Here is a 22,233-nt window from a genome sequence, read left to right on the forward strand (position 1 = left end):
ATAAACATTCATCACAAAAATGCGGGAAATGCAATCTGTAAAAACTCATTAGGCCTAAAAACGACCGAGATGGTAAAAAAAACAATGCAAAACAGCTCGTTCTGAAGGATGCACTTGGAAAAAAAGCAAAAACAATCTGAAAAAGCATCACAAACTAAGAGAGGAATAAAAGCGGCGCAGAAACACACGCACACGACTTGTTTTGGCGGCTTCAGGAGGAGCGCGCGGGGCCGCGGGGCCGCGGAGCCGCCGCGCCTCGTGGCTCTCCTCCGCACAATGGCTCACCGCGGCTCGCACGCCCGGTTTTTATATAACGGGACTCTTCGCGCAGCCAATCCGGGCCGAGCGGGGCCAACGAGGCGGCGCTTTCCGCGAGGAGCAGCAGAAGTTGAACACGGAGATCCCGAAGCCGAGCTCAGTCAGACAGAGAGGGGCAGAGAGGGCGCATGATCCAGGGCGGCCCTTTGCTGGACCTGGGGGGGGGCGCTTCTTATCATAAATACACATGTGGAAACGGTGTAGCCGCATCATAGGTCATGTGTAGATAACAGATATTTTAGAAAACCATATTACCGCTTCTACCGCTATTACCAAAATGCCTATTTTACTTTTCCTGTTAGACACGTCCGCCTCTATGAATCAGCGCACTTATTTGGGTACGACGTATCTGGACATTGCTAAAGGCGCGGTTGAGGTCTTTATGAAGGTAAATTATGATTTTTCCCGGATTTTTTCCCCAGCAAGATTATACACCTTTTGGAAGCTTAGGGTTCCTCGGGCGAGACGGTCGGAGTGAATATGTAATTTTGGCTTTCTCTTTTTGACAGCTGCGTGCCCGAGACCCGGCTAGTAGAGGCGACAGGTACATGCTAGTTACGTTCGATGAGCCGCCGTACGGAGTCAAGGTAACCTAGCAACTCATACATGTTGTCTTTGGACGGCCCGCTGGTAATTTTTCAACGTGTTACACTTTATTGTCCGCGTAGCCATGTAGTCGGCCTCCCCGGTGGCGAGAAAACGGCTTATTTTCCGCCCGAGCAGCGCAGCCTCCGGACCACACAGCGGACATTTTGCTTTTGTGTCGAGGGAAACTCTCGGGCGTCGAGATGGAGGCGGAGAAACGTTGCCGACGCGTGCGTTTTTACCCCTCCCCCTTCCCCCGCCTGCGTGCGTTCTGACTGGCCATAACTCCCGTCAGTCACCACACGCCCCGCCCCTCCCACGCCATCCCCGCATTCTGACTGGTCGAAACGCGCTGGGAGTTTTTCCCGTGATCGTGGGAGTTTTTATATTTTTGTTTTTTTTTACTTCCACTTTGACATAAGTTTGCTTGAAGAAAAGTGATGTTATTTATATGGTGATCATTAAACAAAGCGATGCCATAAGCTTTATAGCCCAGGAGATTATATGTTTCACATCCGCATCTTTGGCTCAGTGTGTGTATAAAAAAATGCCAAACACTTGCTGATTGGCCAGAACTCCCGTCAGTCACCACACTCCCCGCCCTCCCCAGGTCATCCCCGCATTCTGACTGGTTGAAAAGCGCTGGAAGTAACTAAATTTCCGTGATCGTGGGATTTTTTTTTTTATTATTATTGTTTTTCTTCCACTTTGACATAAGTTTGCTTGAAGAAAAGTGATGTTATTTATATGGTGATCATCAACCACAGCCATGCCATAAGCTTTATAGCCCAGGAGATTAAATGTTTCACATCCGCATCTTTGGCTCAGTGTGTGTATAAAAATGCCAAACACTTGCAAATCACCGCACTCCACTTATCTATTAACCTGTTTTACGACCTGGCTGGCACACGTCTCATTCCCTCTTACTTCCCCAAGCACAATAAAACACAGCCCCAAAGTGCCCACACGAACCCGCCCTAATGTCCTTGTCTCTAGGGGAGCAGGTTGCAATGAAATGTTGCTTGTTATAGCAGATTATAAAGCACATCTAATGCTCAGTCACATGTCAGTCCCTTATAGATTAGTAACTGTTGCATTACTATTGTACAAACATGGCCTGTTTACTGTAATGGTGTCACTGTACACAAAAGGAAAGGCTCCATACTGATTTCTATTCCACAAAATAGTCTCTTTTTTCACACTACAAGTCTATAATTTTCAATGCAAATCGTTGTGGTTTTATACTTATTCTGATCACGCTAAAGCCATTCTAAAACTGTTCAGGAAATGACAAATTTGATCATCTTTATGAGATTTTTTTGCATTTTGATGGCTATCTGATACTTTTGACAAGCCTCATTTACAATCATGTTATTACTATGCAACCAAATCTGCTTCTGCAAATGCATGCTATTGCACTCTGATCTATTTAAACGCAACTTCTCAGCTTCAGTTTCACATGAACCACCAGGATGTAATAACGCAAGACTCGTCTCATGAAAAACAACACTATGGGGGCATTTTCTCAAGACTCTGCCCTCTGCTGGTGAAACGCTGCCGGTGCTGCTTGCTGTAAAAGCTCCTCTAATCCACTGCCAGTCCTGTACTTGACACATCCCAGATCCCACCACCTGAATTGTCTAAAACAGGTGTCCTCAAATTGTACGACTTTGCACTTTGCAAGTTGAGGGCTCATTTGCGTTGCGGTTCGAATGCCACTTTGTCTCGGCGAGAGCATGAAGCCAAAGTGATAAAGTGTCCCAACGTGATTTTGTGGAGTAAAAGGCAAGCTGTGGTGGGCACTCTTGTGTTGTGAAGGAAATGCTTTGTCACATGGCTGGGTTAGAAGTGAACTGCAGCGGCACATATAAAATCGCTGTAATAATATTGGTTGAATTGTTTGTGTCCATAATTACAATAGTGTTCGTCTCGGTTATACTCTTTTCAAAATGCTTTGTGATCAGGGCTGTCTAATTGTGCAAACGTCGAGATTAGATTTGCATTTTATTCAAATTCTGTTCAAGAGTGTGTTTTAGAAACATCCGGATGCATTGACATTTGATTGACTTAAATATGAACTGCTAAACTAATCAAATGCATTTCAGAACATTATTTGAGCTCTAGACTGCAGGTTTTTTACATAGTGAGATGACGTATTTTGTTGTTTGCAGGAGAAATGTTGTTGCTTAATCAATGTCGGTCTCTATGATTTGCTAATTGCGACTCACTATGGGACAGAACAAGTAAATAAGCCAAAAATCACAGTTCGTTTTTCGCTCCCCAAGTACATTTTGACCTTTTTGGTTGATAAACTTTGCGTCAAATTATTTTAAAATCAGTTTCCTTCTGCAGTGCAGCCTTGAGATGTCGGCGTAACCCCTCATTCATCATTCAAAGGTTTCAAGTTGAGTCATCTGGACTTGATTTTAAAGATGGAAACTTAACCGTAGCAGCCAAGTCCAAACATGATTATTATTATTATGAGTTATAAGTGCATATAAGGTAATATTTTGTGGAAATACTACAGAAAACGTTGGCTCACATCAGTGTAATAGTTGTCATTCTGAGCCAGTGAGGTCAGGTTTTCAGCATCATTCACATACCAACCGGACCAGAACATCCAGACACGCTTCCAGTTCTTAAAAACGTCTGCTTCGTTGCTTTGATTAGTGGTTTGTGTTGATAACATGATTGTGATTAGGCAAATCTGTCAGAAATGTGCTAAAGAATGCGAGTAAATGTCTTCAAATGCAAGCTGTGCACCAAAACAACATTCTGAAATTCACCAAATGTGCAGAAGCTATTTTTTAGTCTAGTCTTAGTCTTATTGAAAGCAAATAAAAATGGCCTTCAATATTAATTTCCTGAACATAAACAAGACAGTGTTGGCGCTGCGACGAGTTGGCCACTGTCCAGGGTGTACCCCACCTAAGGCCCGAAGTCACCCGCGACCCCGAAAGGGAACAAGCGGTAGAAAATGGATGGGAGGATAAACAAGACCTATAATTATCACAAATTTCTTCCTCCAACGTCTGAACTCTGCTCCAAACTACATGCATTTACCAACACCAAATTAATTGTAGAGCTTTACGTTAAAAAGACCCAAGCTGATCACTGACAATGAGAAATGAGAAATTAAATGAATAGCTCATTTAACCTTATTCAAAAGATTACACTTTGGGGTTTTTTAATCAGCCCTTTTTCCAGCATGAAATGAGTTTTTATTAAAGACAAATCGCTTTCAATTCCAAACAATCGCAATAATATACATTTTTCACTATATCTCCCGCCTATTTAGCTTTATTCCGTATTTCCTTTACAAATGTCAAGTCATTTTTGGACGTTCGTGACTCTTCTTTTTATGCATTTTTCCATCGACCTTGTGGTATCGAACCCAATTAATGCCGAACACGGCCCGGTGCACAACCTGTATCTCCTTATTGGAAATACAGCTGAGTGTTCTCCTGGTCTCATTAGTATAATCTCTTGTGTCTATTGTTTGTGTTGGCTCCTGCTCCTGCCTCCAGGCTTTGTGCGGATTATGATGAAAGACAAAAGTGAGTGGAGCTGCTCTGATTACACTTTCACTAGTAATAAATTGTTGATGCAGTGGAAAAGAGAGAGAGCGGGAGAGAAGAGAGGGAGAGTGAAGGGGAGAGAGGGAGAGGAGAGAAGGAGAAGGGAGAGAGAGTGACGAAAGACAGAGATACAGAGGAAAGACTAGAGAAGGGGAAAAGAGAGCAGCGTATATTGCAGGGAGTGAGAGAGGGTAAGAGGGGGGGAGAGAGAGGAGGGGAGGGAGAGAAAGAGAGAGGGGGGAATGAGAACAGAAAGAGGAAAAAGAGAGGAGAGGGGGAGAGTGAAGGGGGAAAAAAATTAGGAGGTAGTAGAAGAGAGGGAGTGACGAAAGACAGAGATACAGAGGAAAGACTAGAGAAGGGGAAAGGAGAGCAGCGTAGAGCAGGGAGTGATAGAGGGGGAGAGAGAGAGGAGGGGAGGGAGGGAGAGAGGAAAAAGAGAGGGGGAGAGCTGGAGGAAGGGTGAGTGGAAGAGGAAAGGCAGGAAAGGGAAAAGGGAGAGTGTAAAAAGGAGAAATAACAGAAAAGAGAGAGAAAGAGGGAGAAGAGGAGGAGGAGGAAGAAGAGAGAATGTAAAAGTAAGAAGAGTGAGAGAGAAGAGTGGAGTGGAGGAGATACAAAGGAAAGAAGATCGAGTAAAAATAAAGGCGATATAAAGGGAATCGGGAGAAGAGAGTGAAACAACTAGGTGTATGGAAAGAGAGAGAGACTAGAGGGATGTAGCGAAAGTGAAGAAGGGAGAGGGGGGAGTGAGTCTGAGGAAGAGCGAGGGAGAGAGTGACAACGGGAGATGCAAAGGAAAGACGAGAGAGTGTGAGAGTGGAGAGGGAGGAGAGAGAGAAGGCAGAAGAGGGAGAAGAGAGAGGCTCGATAGAGAAAGAGGGGAGAAAAAAGAGAGACGTGAGGATTATGAGTGAAATGAAGAAAGAGGAGAGAGAGGGGGGAGTAATGGTGGCAGACGGGGAGGAGAGAAAGGGATGGACATACAGGAGAAGGAGAAAGAACGATTAAAACGAGAGAGAGAGGGAGAAAGGGGAGAGAGCAGGTTGTGTTGGGGGGGAAACAGAAACATTGCGATGTGTGAATTATTGAGCGCGTGTCGCGTCTTATACTTTTCAGATCTAAACCACAAGCTTTGCTCCAGTTACTCGGATTTAACCGATTATAATTCATTAAATAACCAATTTATTTATCTTTTTCTGAGCCGTTCACTATGTCAAGACAACACAAAAACACGTTTAAAAAAAGTCAACATAACACGCTCTACGCTCTTAATATTCACATGCATTTCGCGACATAAGCAAGTAATCATCATTAATTAATAACAGATTACAGAAATGATCATTAGTTGTAACCCTGGTATGGAATTATTGTGTCTTATTGTGGTAGCCTTTAGCGTTTAAGCTAAATTCCAACGCACTGTGTAACATTCAAATGGAAAATAATCTAATTTATGATTATATCTCACCGCGTGCACTAATTAACAGGTTGGGTTTGATCGTTTATGTTCCTTAAAGTAGTATTTTATGGCATTTGTGCGGTTGTTGTTGTTGTTGTTGTTGTGTCTTACCTGGTGGTGCACACAGTGGAATGTGTTGTGTGTTGTTATTCTGCAGGCGGATATTGCTTTTGTGAATCTGACTTGAATCTAATCATAAAGCGGCCTTGGGATATGTTTTTTATGTGTTAGTTTTTTGCAGTATTGTCTTGCTCTTTTAACCAAACAATTGAAACGCTGGCTCACAAGTTTGGAAACAAAAGCGAATATGTCTCAGATCGTGTGAATTCAAAGTTTTGGCGTTTTAGTTCGACCTCAAAGACGCACCATTATTCTGAAAAATGATCATAACTCGAACCCAAACGTCTCGCAAACGAATAAAAAATCTTCTTGCTACAATGGCATGTTTTTATTTATTTTTCTCTCTTAAAAAAAAAATATACAATAGCTTTATGTTTTTTTATTTATTTGTTTGAATTTTTGGTCAATTTAAGAAGAATACAAAAAACAGAAGAAGAAAAAACGAAAATAACAATAATGCAAATAATGAAAAATAATAATAATGACACAGTATGATAAAACATAAATAATTATATAAAACTCCAGCACAACAATATATCCAATATACAAGTCCCATCTCGCCCCAAAGTAAATTTCTTTTATTTTTTTTATTTTTTCACATTGATTATTTTATTTTATTTATTTTATTTATTTTATTTATTTTATTTATTTTATTTATTTTATTTATTTTATTTATTTTATTTATTTTATTTATTTTACGAAGAATACAAAAAACAGAAGAAGAAGAAACTAAAATAATAACAATGACATAGTATGATAAAACATAAATAATTAGATATAAGTCTCATCTCGCCCAAAGTTTAATACATTTGACAATGGCATGTTTTTCACAAAAAAAGCACAAAAATGTAAACATCAATCTGAGTTACATTTCTGAACATAATTTCGAGCCGCGTACAACATAACTGTGCACGGTCGCTCTCCTGCTTCTCTCGCTCAGGTGGATTTATGATTCCTTCTGTTTACACGGCGTAAAACCTGTTCCTGTTTACTCAGCGCTCAAACCCGGACCGGACAAACGCTGAAGGGAATAGATGAAGTCGACAGTTGGGACTTCACGATATTAAAGATTAGAGTTATGAGTTACGATTATTGTGAGGAAAAAACATCACGATTTAATGATTATTCGCGACTATTGTGACCAAACAACAGTGAAATCTTTATCTTTTCTTTCATTCCCGTGGTCTGACATGTGACTGTTCATCAAGTTTGTGACCGGTTTTATAAAATTTAACTCTCTAAAAGACAAAATAAAGTTAAATATGATAAAAAAAAAAAAAAACAGCCAGATGAAAAACGTTATTTACATTTAAGTATATTTTTTGGACGATAGATTGAACTAAAAAGACTTAATTTTGCTTCTAAAATTGTCACTATTATTATTGTTTGGTTCTTACAATTATATTGCGACCTGAATAGTCACGATTATTGATTAACCGAATAATCCTGACATCCGTAGTCTACAGTATAGTTAATTCACAAGAAGAAGTCAGCAGTTAATGTGGGTCAACTTAAAGTTGTTTTGTTTTTTTTCACTGCCAAAATTCTATGTAACCATAATATTTTAATTACCCGATTTTTAACATTTCCATCAGCGCCACGTGCTGAAAACTGGATGTAAAATATCAAACTCGATAACTTGGAAAAGGGCCGATAATTGATATGACAGAAGCCGTAGAACAGGGGTGTCAAACATATGGCCTGCGGGCCGCATCCGGCCCCCCAGATGTTTTAGTCCGGCCTGTCAAACATATTATCTTACGCTTAGTGGGACATTGGACTTTTTCTTTATTTATTCAATTTTTTCCACTATTTTATAAAAGGGGGGGGGGGGGGGACTCTCAAACTGCTTAATATGCTGCACATAAAAATATGGCTGTAACCCACTTGTTTCCAGTCAAATCAATCATTCTGCGAAGCATCAGGGTCAGGGGAAAATGAATAGGAGTCCCTAAAACTCATTTTAGTGAATTTACCTTCAGCTTTTAAAAGAGAATTGTCAAAACCCAAGCTATGAGTCCATGTTCCTGTTCCTGCTGCTGATGCATGAATATGGACTCACTTTCACCTGCTGCAGATGTGTGCAACAGCGTTCACACATAACTATTACCAGGCTAGTTATTTCTTAAAGTTTTTATAGTTTTATTTTTTACGTTATGTTTGGCCCGTGATCCTGCAGTAGAAAATCTTTTTGAAAAGCAGATTCTTTCCCATGTGGTTTTAAACGACTTCTGATACAGATCAAACTCGTTCTAAAACAGTTACACTTTCGATAGAGGCTGAACAAAGATGTACTTTTGATCTCAGTATCAGAGCTTGTTTTCCTAGATCAGACGTGTATGACATAATTACAACCCTGGAGTTCATCAGGGGACAGATTTTCCCCCAGAATACTTTATACAGTTTGTGTATTTCTGAAGCAGACACAAGGAAACAAACACAACTTACATTTTTTTCTGAATATTGATGTTTTGAAGTCATTTCGTTTCAGGTTTACAAACTTAAGCTGGAAATGCACAAATCACCGTTCACTGTGTAATGATCTTTTTGTAATGAATGTGTGGGATTTAAAACAATTTACTGCAGTTTTTTAACTGCGATTCTGTACACATACAATTAGGGACGTCAAGATGATTCGGTTAATCACAATATAGTCACAATATATCACAAAAATGAACAAAATGATAATTTAAAGTGAGTGTAGATTTATAGAAAAGTGACAATTTTGTTTTTAGTTAAATTAAAAGAACGTTTTCGAAGCAAAAATTAATTAAGTCCGTTCTGCCCAGCCTTTCCTCACTAAAGTAAACCTAAAAGTAAAGTGCTTGCTGTTTATGTCTAATTAATATTCATAAAGCTTGATTTGTGTTAAGAAAATAAGATGGAAAGAACACATCAGATTTTATTGTCGTTTTGCTCGTGACGTTAGTCATGGTGAATCCTTTTAAAATGTTTTTTTTAACACACAATTTTGGTGCAATCCTCAAATTTCAAGCTCATTTATAATTTTGGCGGACCAAAAATAACTGGAACGTTTCCCAGTGCTTCTTTTAAATGTGCGGTTTGTTCACACTAAACATACAGCACGTACTGTCCGGCACGCCAGGTCAGAGCCTGTGATCTATTTGTAGTTAAACTCAAACGTATTGATCCTCCCTCGTCCTAAAGGAACCGTAAGCTCCAGGTCAGCCTTAGATTGAGCACCACAAGACGGCTGACCTCCACGAAGAGCTGTCCAGCACACGAACAGGAGCGCGACGGGTCCACGTGTCCGCGCTGCCAATATTTGTCATAAATCGCGTCAGTCAGATATTGAAAAGTTAATTAACTTTAACGTGGCCATGACAGGTTTTTATGATTTTCTAATTTGTACTTTATTTGGTGTATTTGTACCTGTTATATTTTATGAATGATAGTGTCACAACAATTACGTAGCTATTTGTTGAGAAAAAGTTGAAAAATCGGTAGAAACAGAAACAGGAAGTGACATCACACGAGGGAAACCCATTCGATCCTCCCAAGTTTATGCATCATTTACACAAAATAAACAACTTTTTTTGACCCCTAAACAATAATTCAACAAAATAAAGGTGCCCTCATATGTTTCTATTTGTCAAATAAATAAATTAACAATAGAAGGGTTATGGCAGAGCTAATTTCCTAGTGTGATGTCATCAATTACAAACAGGAAGTACAATTATACACATTAAAATGAGCTATTCTGGGATAACATTTTTTATATTCTTTTTTTAGCAAGATTTGAGATATATTTATATTTAACTCCATTTTAGTTCAGTGAGTCGTCCGACCTGTAGGGGGCACTTCAAGCACTTTTTTCTTTTTCTTCTTCCAATTTGCTCATGCGTCATTCCCAGTTTGCATCAGATTTGTCTTTTCAAACAGACTATGGAGAGTTAGAAAAGGGAAATGGCAGCGCAGTGAATCTAAAGAGGTGATTGTTAGGTTTGTCCAATAAAAAGAAAGATAAATACTCCAATACAAATAGATCCTGAAACAACTGAAGATGATTCATAAATAGGACAAAGTGGGACCGTTTTGACTCTTGATTTACTCTTCATCAGAACTGGTATAAGGCCTCGTATCAACAACTATTATTTTGAGTTGATAATCACTTTTTTTGTAAAAGTATTTTCATTAGAATTAATTAATCAAGTTTGTAAATGTAGTAACACATTTATCATATCCTCTTCAGTGATGCTGGAAGTGCATTTTTAAACACTAATACACTAACTTTATTGTAGATGGTTTTCTGTGAAGGGCATTGTCTAGATTTTGTTCCAGGTTCTTGAAGTCAACTAGAATGATCCACATTTGGAAAAGACAGTTGAGGTTTGAAATGATGCAATGACCCAGATTGGCCACTAGAGGTCTCTAAAGTAACTCAAAATGCACTGGACAAAACACAAATACTCACGTTAGTTTCATCGTCCCATTTGCACATGATCATACCATAACAACATCCGTACTTAAAGGTGCACTATGTCACTTTTCTGGGGGGAAATCTGCCACATGCCCGTCTCCATGGAGATGTTATTGCTTTGCCTGGAGTGTATTATAAATCTACAGTGCCATAGGTATATTTCTTGCATTTATTCCTTATTATGGGTGCTTTTATTGAGATAAAAGCGGATGTGAGCGGATTTGTCTCCCTCCAGATCATGGCCTGTGCTCGTCTCCATGGAGATCAGTTAATTGAATTTCATCTGTAATACATAATACATACATAAGTTTTATCAATAGTCTCTATCTAGAAGACTTCAGTCGTCATATTTAAACCTTCATTAGGTTAAACATGTAATAAAAAGTCAAAGTCCCCCCTGTCCCCCTCACCCTCCTCCTCGTCCTCCTCTTCATCCCGCTCTTCATCACCTCTCACCCTCCCTTCTCTCCCCTCTTCGTCCCCCTCCTCGTTCCCTCACCCTCCTCGTTCCCTCACCCTCCTCGTCCCCCTCCTCGTTGCCTCACCCTCCTCGTTCCCTCACCCTCTTCGTTCCCTCACCCTCCTCGTCCCCTTCCTTGTTCCCTCACCCTCCTCATCCCCCTCCTCGTTCCCTCACCCTCCTCGTCCCCCTCCTCGTCCCCCTCCTCGTTCCCTCACCCTCCTCGTTCCCTCACCCTCCTCGTTCCCTCACCCTCCTCGTCCCCCTCCTCGTCCCCCTCCTCGTTCCCTCACCCTCCTCGTTCCCTCACCCTCCTCGTTCCCTCACCCTCTTCGTTCCCTCACCCTCCTTGTCCCCCTCCTCGTTCCCTCACCCTCCTCGTTCCCTCACCCTCCTCGTCCCCCTCCTCGTTGCCTCACCCTCCTCGTTCCCTCACCCTCTTCGTTCCCTCACCCTCCTCGTCCCCTTCCTTGTTCCCTCACCCTCCTCGTCCCCCTCCTCGTTCCCTCACCCTCCTCGTCCCCCTCCTCGTCCCCCTCCTCGTTCCCTCACCCTCCTCGTTCCCTCACCCTCCTCGTTCCCTCACCCTCCTCGTCCCCCTCCTCGTCCCCCTCCTCGTTCCCTCACCCTCCTCGTTCCCTCACCCTCCTCGTTCCCTCACCCTCTTCGTTCCCTCACCCTCCTTGTCCCCCTCCTCGTTCCCTCACCCTCCTCGTTCCCTCACCCTCCTCGTCCCCCTCCTCGTTCCCTCACCCTCTTCTTTCCCTCACCCTCCTCGTTCCCTCACCCTCCTCGTCCCCCTCCTCGTTCCCTCACCCTCCTCGTTCCCTCACCCTCCTCGTTCCCTCACCCTCTTCGTTCCCTCACCCTCTTCGTTCCCTCACCCTCCTCGTCCCCTTCCTTGTTCCCTCACCCTCCTCGTCCCCCTCCTCGTTCCCTCACCCTCCTCGTCCCCCTCCTCGTCCCCCTCCTCGTTCCCTCACCCTCCTCGTTCCCTCACCCTCCTCGTTCCCTCACCCTCCTCGTCCCCCTCCTCGTCCCCCTCCTCGTTCCCTCACCCTCCTCGTTCCCTCACCCTCCTCGTTCCCTCACCCTCTTCGTTCCCTCACCCTCCTTGTCCCCCTCCTCGTTCCCTCACCCTCCTCGTTCCCTCACCCTCCTCGTCCCCCTCCTCGTTCCCTCACCCTCTTCTTTCCCTCACCCTCCTCGTTCCCTCACCCTCCTCGTCCCCCTCCTCGTTCCCTCACCCTCCTCGTTCCCTCACCCTCCTCGTTCCCTCACCCTCTTCGTTCCCTCACCCTCCTTGTCCCCCTCCTCGTTCCCTCACCCTCCTCGTTCCCTCACCCTCTTCGTTCCCTCACCCTCCTCGTCCCCCTCCTCGTTCCCTCACCCTCTTCTTTCCCTCACCCTCCTCGTTCCCTCACCCTCCTCGTTCCCTCACCCTCCTCGTTCCCTCACCCTCCTTGTCCCCCTCCTCGTTCCCTCACCCTCCTCGTTCCCTCTCCCTCCTCGTTCCCTCACCCTCCTTGTCCCCCTCCTCGTTCCCTCACCCTCCTCGTTCCCTCTCCCTCCTCGTTCCCTCACCCTCCTCGTCCCCCTCCTCGTTCCCTCACCCTCCTCGTTCCCTAACCCTCTTTGTTCCCTCACCCTCCTCGTCCCCCTCCTCGTTCCCTCACCCTCCTCGTCCCCCTCCTCGTTCCCTCACCCTCCTCGTTCCCTCACCCTCCTCGTCCCCTCTTCGTCCCCCTCCTCGTCCCCCCCTCGTCCCCCTCCCCTCTCTCCCCCCCTCGCCGCCCCTCACCCTCTGATCTCTCCCCCCTCGTCCCCTCTTCGTCCCCCCCTCGTTCCCCTCTCTCCCTCCCCTCTCTCCCCCCCTCGCCGCCCCTCACCCTCTGATCTCTCCCCCCTCGTCCCCTCTTCGTCCCCCCCTCGTTCCCCTCTCTCCCTCCCCTCTCTCCCCCCCTCGCCGCCCCTCACCCTCTGATCTCTCCCCCCTGGTCCCCTCTTCGTCCCCCTCCTCGTCCCCCCCTCGTCCCCCTCCCCTCTCCCACCCCCCCTCGCCGCCCCTCACCCTCTGATCTCTCCCCCCTCGTCCCCCCCTCTCACCCTCCCCTCTCTCCCCCCCTCGCCGCCCCTCACCCTCTGATCTCTCCCCCCTCGTCCCCTCTTCGTCCCCCTCCTCGTCCCCCCCCTCTCACCCTCCCCTCTCTCCCCCCCTCGCCGCCCCTCATCCTCTGATCTCTCGCTCTCTCTGTGGTTCCAGGCGGGTTGGAAGGAGAACCACGCCACGTTCATGTGTGAGCTGAAGAACCTGCAGGCGTCCGGCCTCACCACGCTGGGACACGCCCTGCGCGCCGCCTTCGACCTGCTCAACCTGAACCGCCTCGTGTCCGGCATCGACAACTACGGCCAGGTAAACACACGCACCAACATCATTCATTTTGTTTGGCAGTAATTTGTAGAGAAACACCTGAATAAGTCAGCGTGTTCGCTAAGAATCATGGAAAAATAACTGCACGAGACTATCCCAGAGCAACAAGCGTCTGGGTCTTTGAAAAACAGCCCACCCTAGCCACAAAAACAATGTAATAGAATAAGCAATTAGGCTTTAATGAGATGCGCGTGTAACATTTAACATCGATAACTGTTTTAAATCATTAATCATGTCATCACTGATTATAAAAGTGTCATGAAACGGACCTGGAAAAAGGCTAAAGCTCATGATAATCCAGATTATTTAGGTCAAAATATAATTGTAACAACTAGAATATAATAATTATGACAATTTTTGAAGCAAAATGAAGTGATTTTAATACAATCTATAGTTAAAATACATCTAAATACAAATTGCCTTTTTTTGTCATTTAGGAAAGTTTAATTTCGTAAAGCCGGACACAACCTTGAGAAAGAGTCATGTGTTGAACGATCTCAATGTAGTAATCGTGAATAATCGTTTAATCGTGATGTTTTTTCACACCGTAATCGTAACACTGATAATTTGACGCCTTGTAACATCTGATTTGCCCCGACACAATCTCTTGTCAATGCGTTTAGGTTTTAAGAAGTTTGTCCTGTGTAAATATTGTGGCCCTGAAACATGAACAAGGTCTGACCTGGCTCCGTTTGCTCTCGACTGATCCGTTGTAAAAAGGGAGATGGATGGTGCCTTTAAGTATCGATGAGGTCGGACTCCAGAGTGTAAATCCACAGCTTTAGTGGCCGCTCGGTCAAAGGCGACGTGCTGACGGAAACGGAAAAGAAAACCAGCCAGTTTTGTGAGCGACTTTGACTGGAGCGATAGTGAGCTGAAATGGTTGCTACAGTTACAGAAATGTTAATCAATGTGCTTAAATGAACATGTAATAACAGGAGCTTGAATATGCGCTGCAGCTCTGCCGCTGAAGGCAACATCTTTGAGTTTGTTGAACATTTGTTGTCGTTCCTTCTCTGCTCAGGGCCGTAACCCGTTCTTCCTGGAGCCGTCCATCATTATCACCATCACCGACGGAAACAAGCTCACGCACAGCTCCGGGGTCCCAGACGAGGTGGGACATTCACCAAAGACCTGCCCTCTCCTGTCTCAATCTGTTTATGGGGCAACTTTTATTTGAGCTACTTTACTTTTTACTGCAATTTTTGGTGTAAAACAGTGTTTTCCAAAGTAGGGGTCAGGACCCCCGAGGGGCCGTGGAGCATGAGCTGGGGGCCGCAGGATACAATAATAATGTCATTTTAAAATTGACACTATTACATCTATTTTTTTTAAATTGAAAACTGTGTTTTCGTGAAATTGTGTCAGTTAACATAATAAACTACTAAAATAAATACAAACAAACCTCATTTTACTGCGAGGGTCTTGAGTTGGTTGTATGCTTAATTTTGGGGTCCTGACCTGAAAGGTTTGGGGCCCCCGGGTGTAAATAATGCCTCACATTGTCTCAATTTGAAGTAGTTATTAGTAGTTATTTTTATACAACAAGGAGCTGTGTGTTATGCTGTTAAAATGCACAATGTGGAGTCTTTAGGCAAATACATATTTCAAAAGTAATAATATATTTATATTTGTGACATATAAAACCAGTGGTTTAACTCGTCTCTCCTTGTGTAACCTCTGACCTGTTTTTGCCCCACAGTTGCATTTGCCTCTGAACTCGCCCCTGGCGGGCAGTGAGTTGACCAAAGAGCCTTTCCGATGGGACCAGCGCCTCTTCGCTTTGGTGCTGCGGTTGCCGGGGGCAGCGGCTCCAGACTCTGAGCAGCTCGGGAGCGTTCCCAACGACGACTCTGCCATAACTCAGATGTGTGAAGTCACTGGAGGTACGGCTGTAACGGCCATGTTGTGATACGCACTGTGGCCTTTAAGTACTGCAGTGTCATTGTCATATTTGAACATGCTTTTGTAAGGCTGTGATCCTTTAGTCGATTAATCGGTCGATGGTGTTTTAGTCGACCGAAATGTTTATTATTCAACTAATTATTAGCTATTATACTATTACTATTATATCTCTAACATATGAATGCTCTGTTTGGTATGTTTCTGTATAAATAGTGATTGCAGTTGTAGTCTTTAGAGTGCAGTGTGGCTCAGATACACGGAGATACTTCATAGATACTTCATAGATACTTCATAGATACTTCATAGATACTTCATAGATACTTCATAGCCTCTTGTAGTCGAGCTTGTCTTTACTCGACTACAGCCCTAACCTTTTAACACAATAACTTCAGTCATATTCAAATGAATATGTTCAAGCCTTATGTGTTGGTCAAATTGTCAAAGTAAACACTTTTCTCAGACAAAACCAAGACTAAATCAAGATTAAGGTAAATTTAGAACAAAATCAGCCCTTTTCAAAATGTTTCGTTTTTTTGTTCCGAAAAATGATAGAAATAGTTTTTGAAATGTAAGTAATGTGAACATACTGAATGGAACACTGTCACCACTGCCCGAGGTGCTGTGCAAATACAAAACAACAAGGACATAAGGGCATCATATCTCAGCTAACAAAAATAAAATGCAACACAAGGAACTAGAAACGAGAAGGACCAGGTTACGATGCCGTCCCCTCCTCAGAAACACGCCGTCCTCGCCCAGCTTCATATTTGCGGAAACAGTTGGTCATTTTTGCCGTCTGCTTCCAGGGCGCTCGTACTCGGTGCTCACCCAGAGAATGTTGAACCAGTGTCTGGAGTCTCTGGTGCAGAAGGTCCAGAGCGGAGTCGTCATTAACTTTGAGAAAGCCGGACCGGACCCGCCGCCGCTGCTCGGAGAAGGTGCGTTTGACAACACACACACACACAGATGCACACACAGATACACACACACACACACACAGACACAGGCACAGAGACACAGACACAGACAAAGACACACACACAGACAGACAGACACACACACACACACACACACATTATGAGCACTTGCTGTCGTTGTGTGTGAGATAAAGGCTCAAATATCCAAAAGCAACATGTTCCAAGACCCAACAAGTGTGAACACGTGTTGCATAGTTACTTTTATTGAATTAATTATGAATTATTTTCCGTGTGTACTCACTTAATAGCGGTTTCCTTTTGTTGGAGACTAGTAAAGTTAATATTTAACTGCAACTGCCACTAACAATGGTTTTTGATGGTGTTTTGGATGCTTTTTGATGGTGTTTTGGATGCTTTTTGATGGTGTTTTGGATGCTTTTTGATGGTGTTTTGGATGCTTTTTGATGGTGTTTTCAATTATATTTTGGATAGTTTTTGATGGTGTTTTGGATGCTGTTTGATGGTGTTTTGGATGCTTTTTGGCGGTGTTTTCGATGCTTTTTGATGGTGTTTTCAATGCTTTTTGATGGTGTTTTGGATGCTTTCTGATGGTGTTTTGGATGCTTTTTGATGGTGTTTTCGATTCTTTTTGATGGTGTTTTCAAATATATTTTGGATAGTTTTTGATGGTGTTTTGGATGCTGTTTGATGGTGTTTTGGATGCTTTTTGATGGTGTTTTGGATGCTTTTTGATGGTGTTTTCGACGCTTTTTGATGGTGTTTTCGATGCTTTTTGATGGTGTTTTCGATGCTTTTTGATGGTGTTTTCAATTATATTTTGGATAGTTTTTTATGGTGTTTTGGATTCTGTTTGATGGTGTTTTGGATGCTTTTTGATGGTGTTTTGGATGCTTTTTGATGGTGTTTTCGACGCTTTTTGATGGTGTTTTCGATGCTTTTTGATGGTGTTTTCGATGCTTTTTGATGGTGTTTTCAATTATATTTTGGATAGTTTTTTATGGTGTTTTGGATGCTGTTTGATGATGTATTGGATGCTGTTTGATGGTGTTTTGGATGCTTTTTGATAGTGTTTTGGATACTTTTTGATGGTGTATTGGATGCTTTTTGATGGTGTTTTGGATGCTTTTGTGATGGTGTTTTCAATGTTTTTTTTTTTATGGATCTTTTGTCCAGAAAACTCCGTGGACGGTCGGCCCACGTCGTCCTTCGCCCTGCACCTGTGGCACAGCTGTCACAAACTCATCTACGTTCGGCCAAACCCCAAAACAGGCGTCCCGGTCGGACACTGGCCCATCCCGGAGTCCTTCTGGCCCGACCAGAACTCCCCCACTTTGGTGAGCCGAGAACAGCATCTACACGTTTAAGTTACACTGGGAAAATGAACAATCTTGAGTAATAGGTAGTCCAAATGTACCCAAATCAACGCAAATACTACTTATGTAGCACTTTTTAACTTGTTATCTTATTTTAGAGTAGTTGTTTTTCCAGTGTATGTATTTTTGTTGGTAATTATGAGAAAATTATACAAAAAATAACAAATTTACTCCACGGACGTACAAACCGTACAGCGTGATTATCCCCCAAAAAACGATTCTGAATGTTCAATATCGTTAAAAAACACAAGCTCTAATAACAAAATAACAAATGAAAACACTTAAGTAGTTTATAATGTCTCATATATGTTATTTACTCAACTTTCTGTGGCTTAAATCTAATTAAACCTAAAAAAAACATAACCCTCTAGTGCAAAGAAATACTGCCCATGATAAATACTGATCCCAACAAATATGAAGATCAGATGATAAAGTTATTATCACGAAAAGTGGATTTTTAGAACATGTACGGTTGATATAATCTAACCATCTCATTAAAACTAGTTTCTAGTTTCTAAGCATTGTGTGGACAAATAAAGGTCATCTTATTTTAAGCATTTATATAGAAAGTACACCTGTAAAACTGTATTATCCCTCATTGTAAATTCTTTTGTCCTTCTTTTGCCCTTCTTTTGCCCCTCTTTTATCCTTCTTTTGCCCCTTTTTTATCCTTGTTTTGCCCCTCTTTTGTCCTTCTTTTGCCCCTCTTTTGTCCTTCTTTTGTCCCTCTTTTGCCCTTCTTTTGCCCTTCTTTTGTTCCTCTTTTGTCCTTCTTTTGTCCTTCTTTTGCCCCTCTTTTATCCTTCTTTTGCCCCTCTTTTATCCTTCTTTTGCCCCTCTTTTATCCTTCTTTTGCCCCTCTTTTGTCCTTCTTTTGCCCCTCTTTTGTCCTTTTGCAGGCCCCTCGCACGGCTCACCCAGTGGTGCGTTTCTCGTGCGTCGACTGTGAGCCGATGGTGATCGACAAACTGCCCTTTGACAAATACGAGCTGGAGCCGTCTCCTCTGACTCAGTACGTCCTGGAGAGGAAGTCTCCGCACATGTGCTGGCAGGTGAGCGGGACAGCCTTCATATCCAGCCAGTCGCTTGCACCGAGGAGGGCGACTTTAGCCAGTGTCGGGGTCAAATCTGAGGCCGCAATCGACCAAAGACGAGCACACACGTCGAGTTAAACCGGGCGACGTGTTGTGCTGCTAAAAGCTGTAAAGTGTCTCTGATCCGAACAAATATCTGACACAAACTGCACTCACAAGCTCACGGGAAACCATGCAAAAAATATATCTGTGCAGAATAGTAATAGTAAATTAGACATTTGCATAAAAAAATGTATTAAAAAACTCCCAAAATCCCTGTAAAATGAGTCGACTAAGACGCCATCGATCGACTAACTAACCAAAGATCTACAGAGTATTATAAATAGATATTTTAAAAGTGATATATATTACTTTAATAAGCTTTCACCTTAATATAAGTGTTCTCTCTTCATCAGTTTGAGGAACCCTGTATTTTAACATTCTAGGATTGAGTGCTCTGAAAATGACTGAAAAATGAATGTTAAAACGTTACTATGAAGAGGCGGAGCTTGCCAGGTCTGCAGTTTTGAACAGGACGTGAATGGAGCGGTTTCGTTTACCGTTTTGGATCAATATTGCCAAAATGTAAATTGATGATCTTCTAAACAGTACAACAGTTTAAATGTCTGAAAACGTGTTTGAGAAAGCACAATATATGTTTACTTTAAGTCACTTTTCAAGGAACGTTCGCTCACATTTATTCGATTACATCATGCCGTTCTTCCTCCGTACGCATCAACGACGGGGCGACATATTCTGCTGTATGTCGTTTCCACCTGATTTTCCTGATCTGAGTGCGTTTTGTCTTCTTCCCCTCAGGTTTTCGTGGGCAGCAGCAGCAAACAGAGCGACCTGGGACATCCGTTCGGTTACCTCAAAGCCAGCACCACTCTCACCTGCGTCAACCTGTTCGTCATGCCTTACAACTACCCCGTCCTGCTGCCGCTGCTGGGTAAAGACACGGGCGCTGCTGGGGCTGCGGATTATGTCGCCACAGTGTTGGTGTCGCGATGTTGGGCCGACACGAGGTCCTACGTCTGAAGAAATGCGCCGCTTTGAAATGAAAATGTGGAAAAAGCCTGGTTTTATTCATGATTTCCCTTCAGTCTGTCTAAATTGCCTTCGAGTTTGTCAAATTTTTTCCCCGTTATGGTTTTATTTTGACAGAGTTTGACGAATGCGTTGAGGCTTTGACGTGTTTGTTTTGATATCGCCGCACTTATTGCACTTATTACAGCAATATTGTAATGGTTTCCAATATTGTGCAGCATCTGAGACATTGAATAAAAAGCAAATGATAATAATGATAATAATAATAAATTCCATTTCAAGCCAGTAAACAGTGATGATCCGTTTAGCAAATACCTGTAGTACTGGAAAGACAGTAATTATACAGCTTAGACCTAGTTCTTAAACTGTCCACATCAAGTACAACTTAAAACATCTGCGAGAACAACCAGGTCTAAGTCTAAAACAGGACTATTCTAGGTCCAGACCAGGTCTAAACGTGAACTACACACTCGTTATACTTGATCTCCACAAGCACTGGCCAAATGAAGGACAAAGTAATGGGTTAAATACAGTAGATCGCTGGAAGGAGCTCAGCAAAGTACCACTGACGAGGCAAACGACCTGTAACACACAAAGTTAGCACTGGAGTAAAAGTAGCTACTTCAACATATTTCTCAAGTACAAAGTAGTTCCCCGAATAAACATAACAGTAAAACTTATTGTTCGAATCATTTGATATTGTCGAGAGAAAGCTTTTGTCTTTGTAGACTCCCAGAACGAGTACTATTCCTTCAAACTAAATCTAGAAGTAAAAGTAAGCAGTCTGAAATTCCCTCTACAGTTTCTTCAAAAGGTTACTCGAGTAGATGTAACTCCCGCCGCTGGTTGTAAGATAAGATAAGATATTCCTTTATTGTCCCACATGGGGAAATTTCATTGGTGCAACGCAGGTAGATACAGAGGTAGATACAGAAGAACAGATCACTTATAGGAAGTCTGAAAAACACTTTGTAGTTAACCTTTGGAGTTAAAACATAAAATTTGACCCTCAAACGTGTCATTTGCGTCATGTATTTGCAGTGGAAACGACATTAGAACCGGGCAAACGCTCTCCAGCACTTTCCCCAACGTAAACATCGCCACACCTTATTCTACATGAGCAATTTAACACTATTTAACATCTCGCGGGTTCAGATTGTGTGTCGTTCCAACACGTTTCTTGTGAATGAGCCAAGTCCGGGCCAACCAAAAACAAATTACAGCGATCATTAGTCGAGAAAATGTCATAAAAGTGAAGGGATTAAGGGGAAATGTGCTTATGTAAGAAAGACGACAACAAAAACAGCCCAATTACTCATGTTTCAGTCCCTTTATGTTATAACTCGTGAGACTGTTGTGCTTTTGTGAAATAGTTTGACTCTCATCTGTCGCCAATAACTGTAATAATGATTTTGTCCGTTGTTGTTTCTCCCAGACGACCTCTTCAAAGTGCACAAACTAAAGCCAAACCTAAAATGGCGTCAGTCCTTTGAGATGTACCTGAAGACGATGCCTCCGTATTATCTGCTGGTAAGTTATAATCATCACCGTGCTTTATTGGTATTACGTCATTTTTGGCTATTTACGGTTGCGTTTCCATCCCCCGCAGCCGCTCAAGAAGGCCATGCGGATGATGGGCGCTCCGAACCTCATCGCAGACAACCTGGACTGTGGCCTGAGCTACAGCGTCATCTCTTATTTGAAGAAACTCAGTCAGCAGGTGAACGAGAGTCAGATCACTAACAGTGCGCGGTCTTAAAAGCATAAAACACATGTGATACGTGTGATGTAAGGCTCTAGAAACACTCAAAAGTATTACATTTACAGTATAACGGTCCTATTTATTTTTGCTTCTTGTTTTGACATTCATCATCTAACACAATAATAAGCAGATCATGTCTTTTTTAATATATTTAGCATTTTGCATATACAACGCATTTTAATGTATTCATATCAGTGTTTTTTCCCCTGCACTGGTGTCATGCAACTTTACTTTACTTTAAAAAATGTCCTAAATTCCCTTTAATAATCATGAATTGTTAAGTGGACTATACAAAGGTTCTTCATGCATGACATCTGTAGAAAAAAAAAAGGTTTTATCAAGAAGAAAGTACAATTTATCCAGGTAAATTTGCAAAAGAAGAATTGAAAGTGAAGAATTGAAAAAAAATGTTTTAAAAAAATAACAATGATCTGCACTTTCTCAATTTTACCATCTCTAAACATCTGGAAAGTGTTCAAAATTGTTATTACAGTCATATTAATATAGACGTAACAGAACAATACATGTACTAGATATTTAGATACAGTAATATGACATAAAATGTAGACACAACTTAATCATTCATATTGTACATTTTAATTATTTATTGATGGATAAGTATCTTTTTTATTATTCTGAGGGTTTTCTAGTGGTTTTAATTATATTTTAGAATACATTTAACATGGCAGATATTGGAGCTGGTACAAAAAATATCTTTTTTTGTTCAGATTATTCTCAAA

At 42.5% G+C, this 22,233-nt stretch overlaps 1 protein-coding gene across 1 annotated transcript in view; it reads left to right on the forward strand.

The window, feature by feature from the left end:
* The first annotated feature begins 405 nt into the window (after positions 1–405).
* ints6l (integrator complex subunit 6 like) overlaps positions 406–22,233 on the forward strand; it is a 29,545-nt gene continuing 7,717 nt past the window's right edge. The window contains exons 1-11 of the mRNA XM_072439900.1: positions 406–706; positions 828–905; positions 13,225–13,374; positions 14,417–14,506; positions 15,095–15,278; positions 16,104–16,235; positions 17,409–17,569; positions 18,508–18,660; positions 19,501–19,633; positions 21,167–21,261; positions 21,341–21,451. Coding sequence (XP_072296001.1) covers positions 596–706; positions 828–905; positions 13,225–13,374; positions 14,417–14,506; positions 15,095–15,278; positions 16,104–16,235; positions 17,409–17,569; positions 18,508–18,660; positions 19,501–19,633; positions 21,167–21,261; positions 21,341–21,451 — 1,398 coding nt within the window. The 5' untranslated portion in view covers positions 406–595. The remainder of the gene's footprint in view (positions 707–827; positions 906–13,224; positions 13,375–14,416; positions 14,507–15,094; positions 15,279–16,103; positions 16,236–17,408; positions 17,570–18,507; positions 18,661–19,500; positions 19,634–21,166; positions 21,262–21,340; positions 21,452–22,233) is intronic.

Source organism: Eucyclogobius newberryi, unplaced genomic scaffold (genome assembly GCF_026437365.1).
Source record: "Eucyclogobius newberryi isolate DKJ021-1_F unplaced genomic scaffold, fEucNew1.0.hap1 SCAF_11, whole genome shotgun sequence".
NCBI classification, from domain to species: domain Eukaryota; kingdom Metazoa; phylum Chordata; class Actinopteri; order Gobiiformes; family Gobiidae; genus Eucyclogobius; species Eucyclogobius newberryi.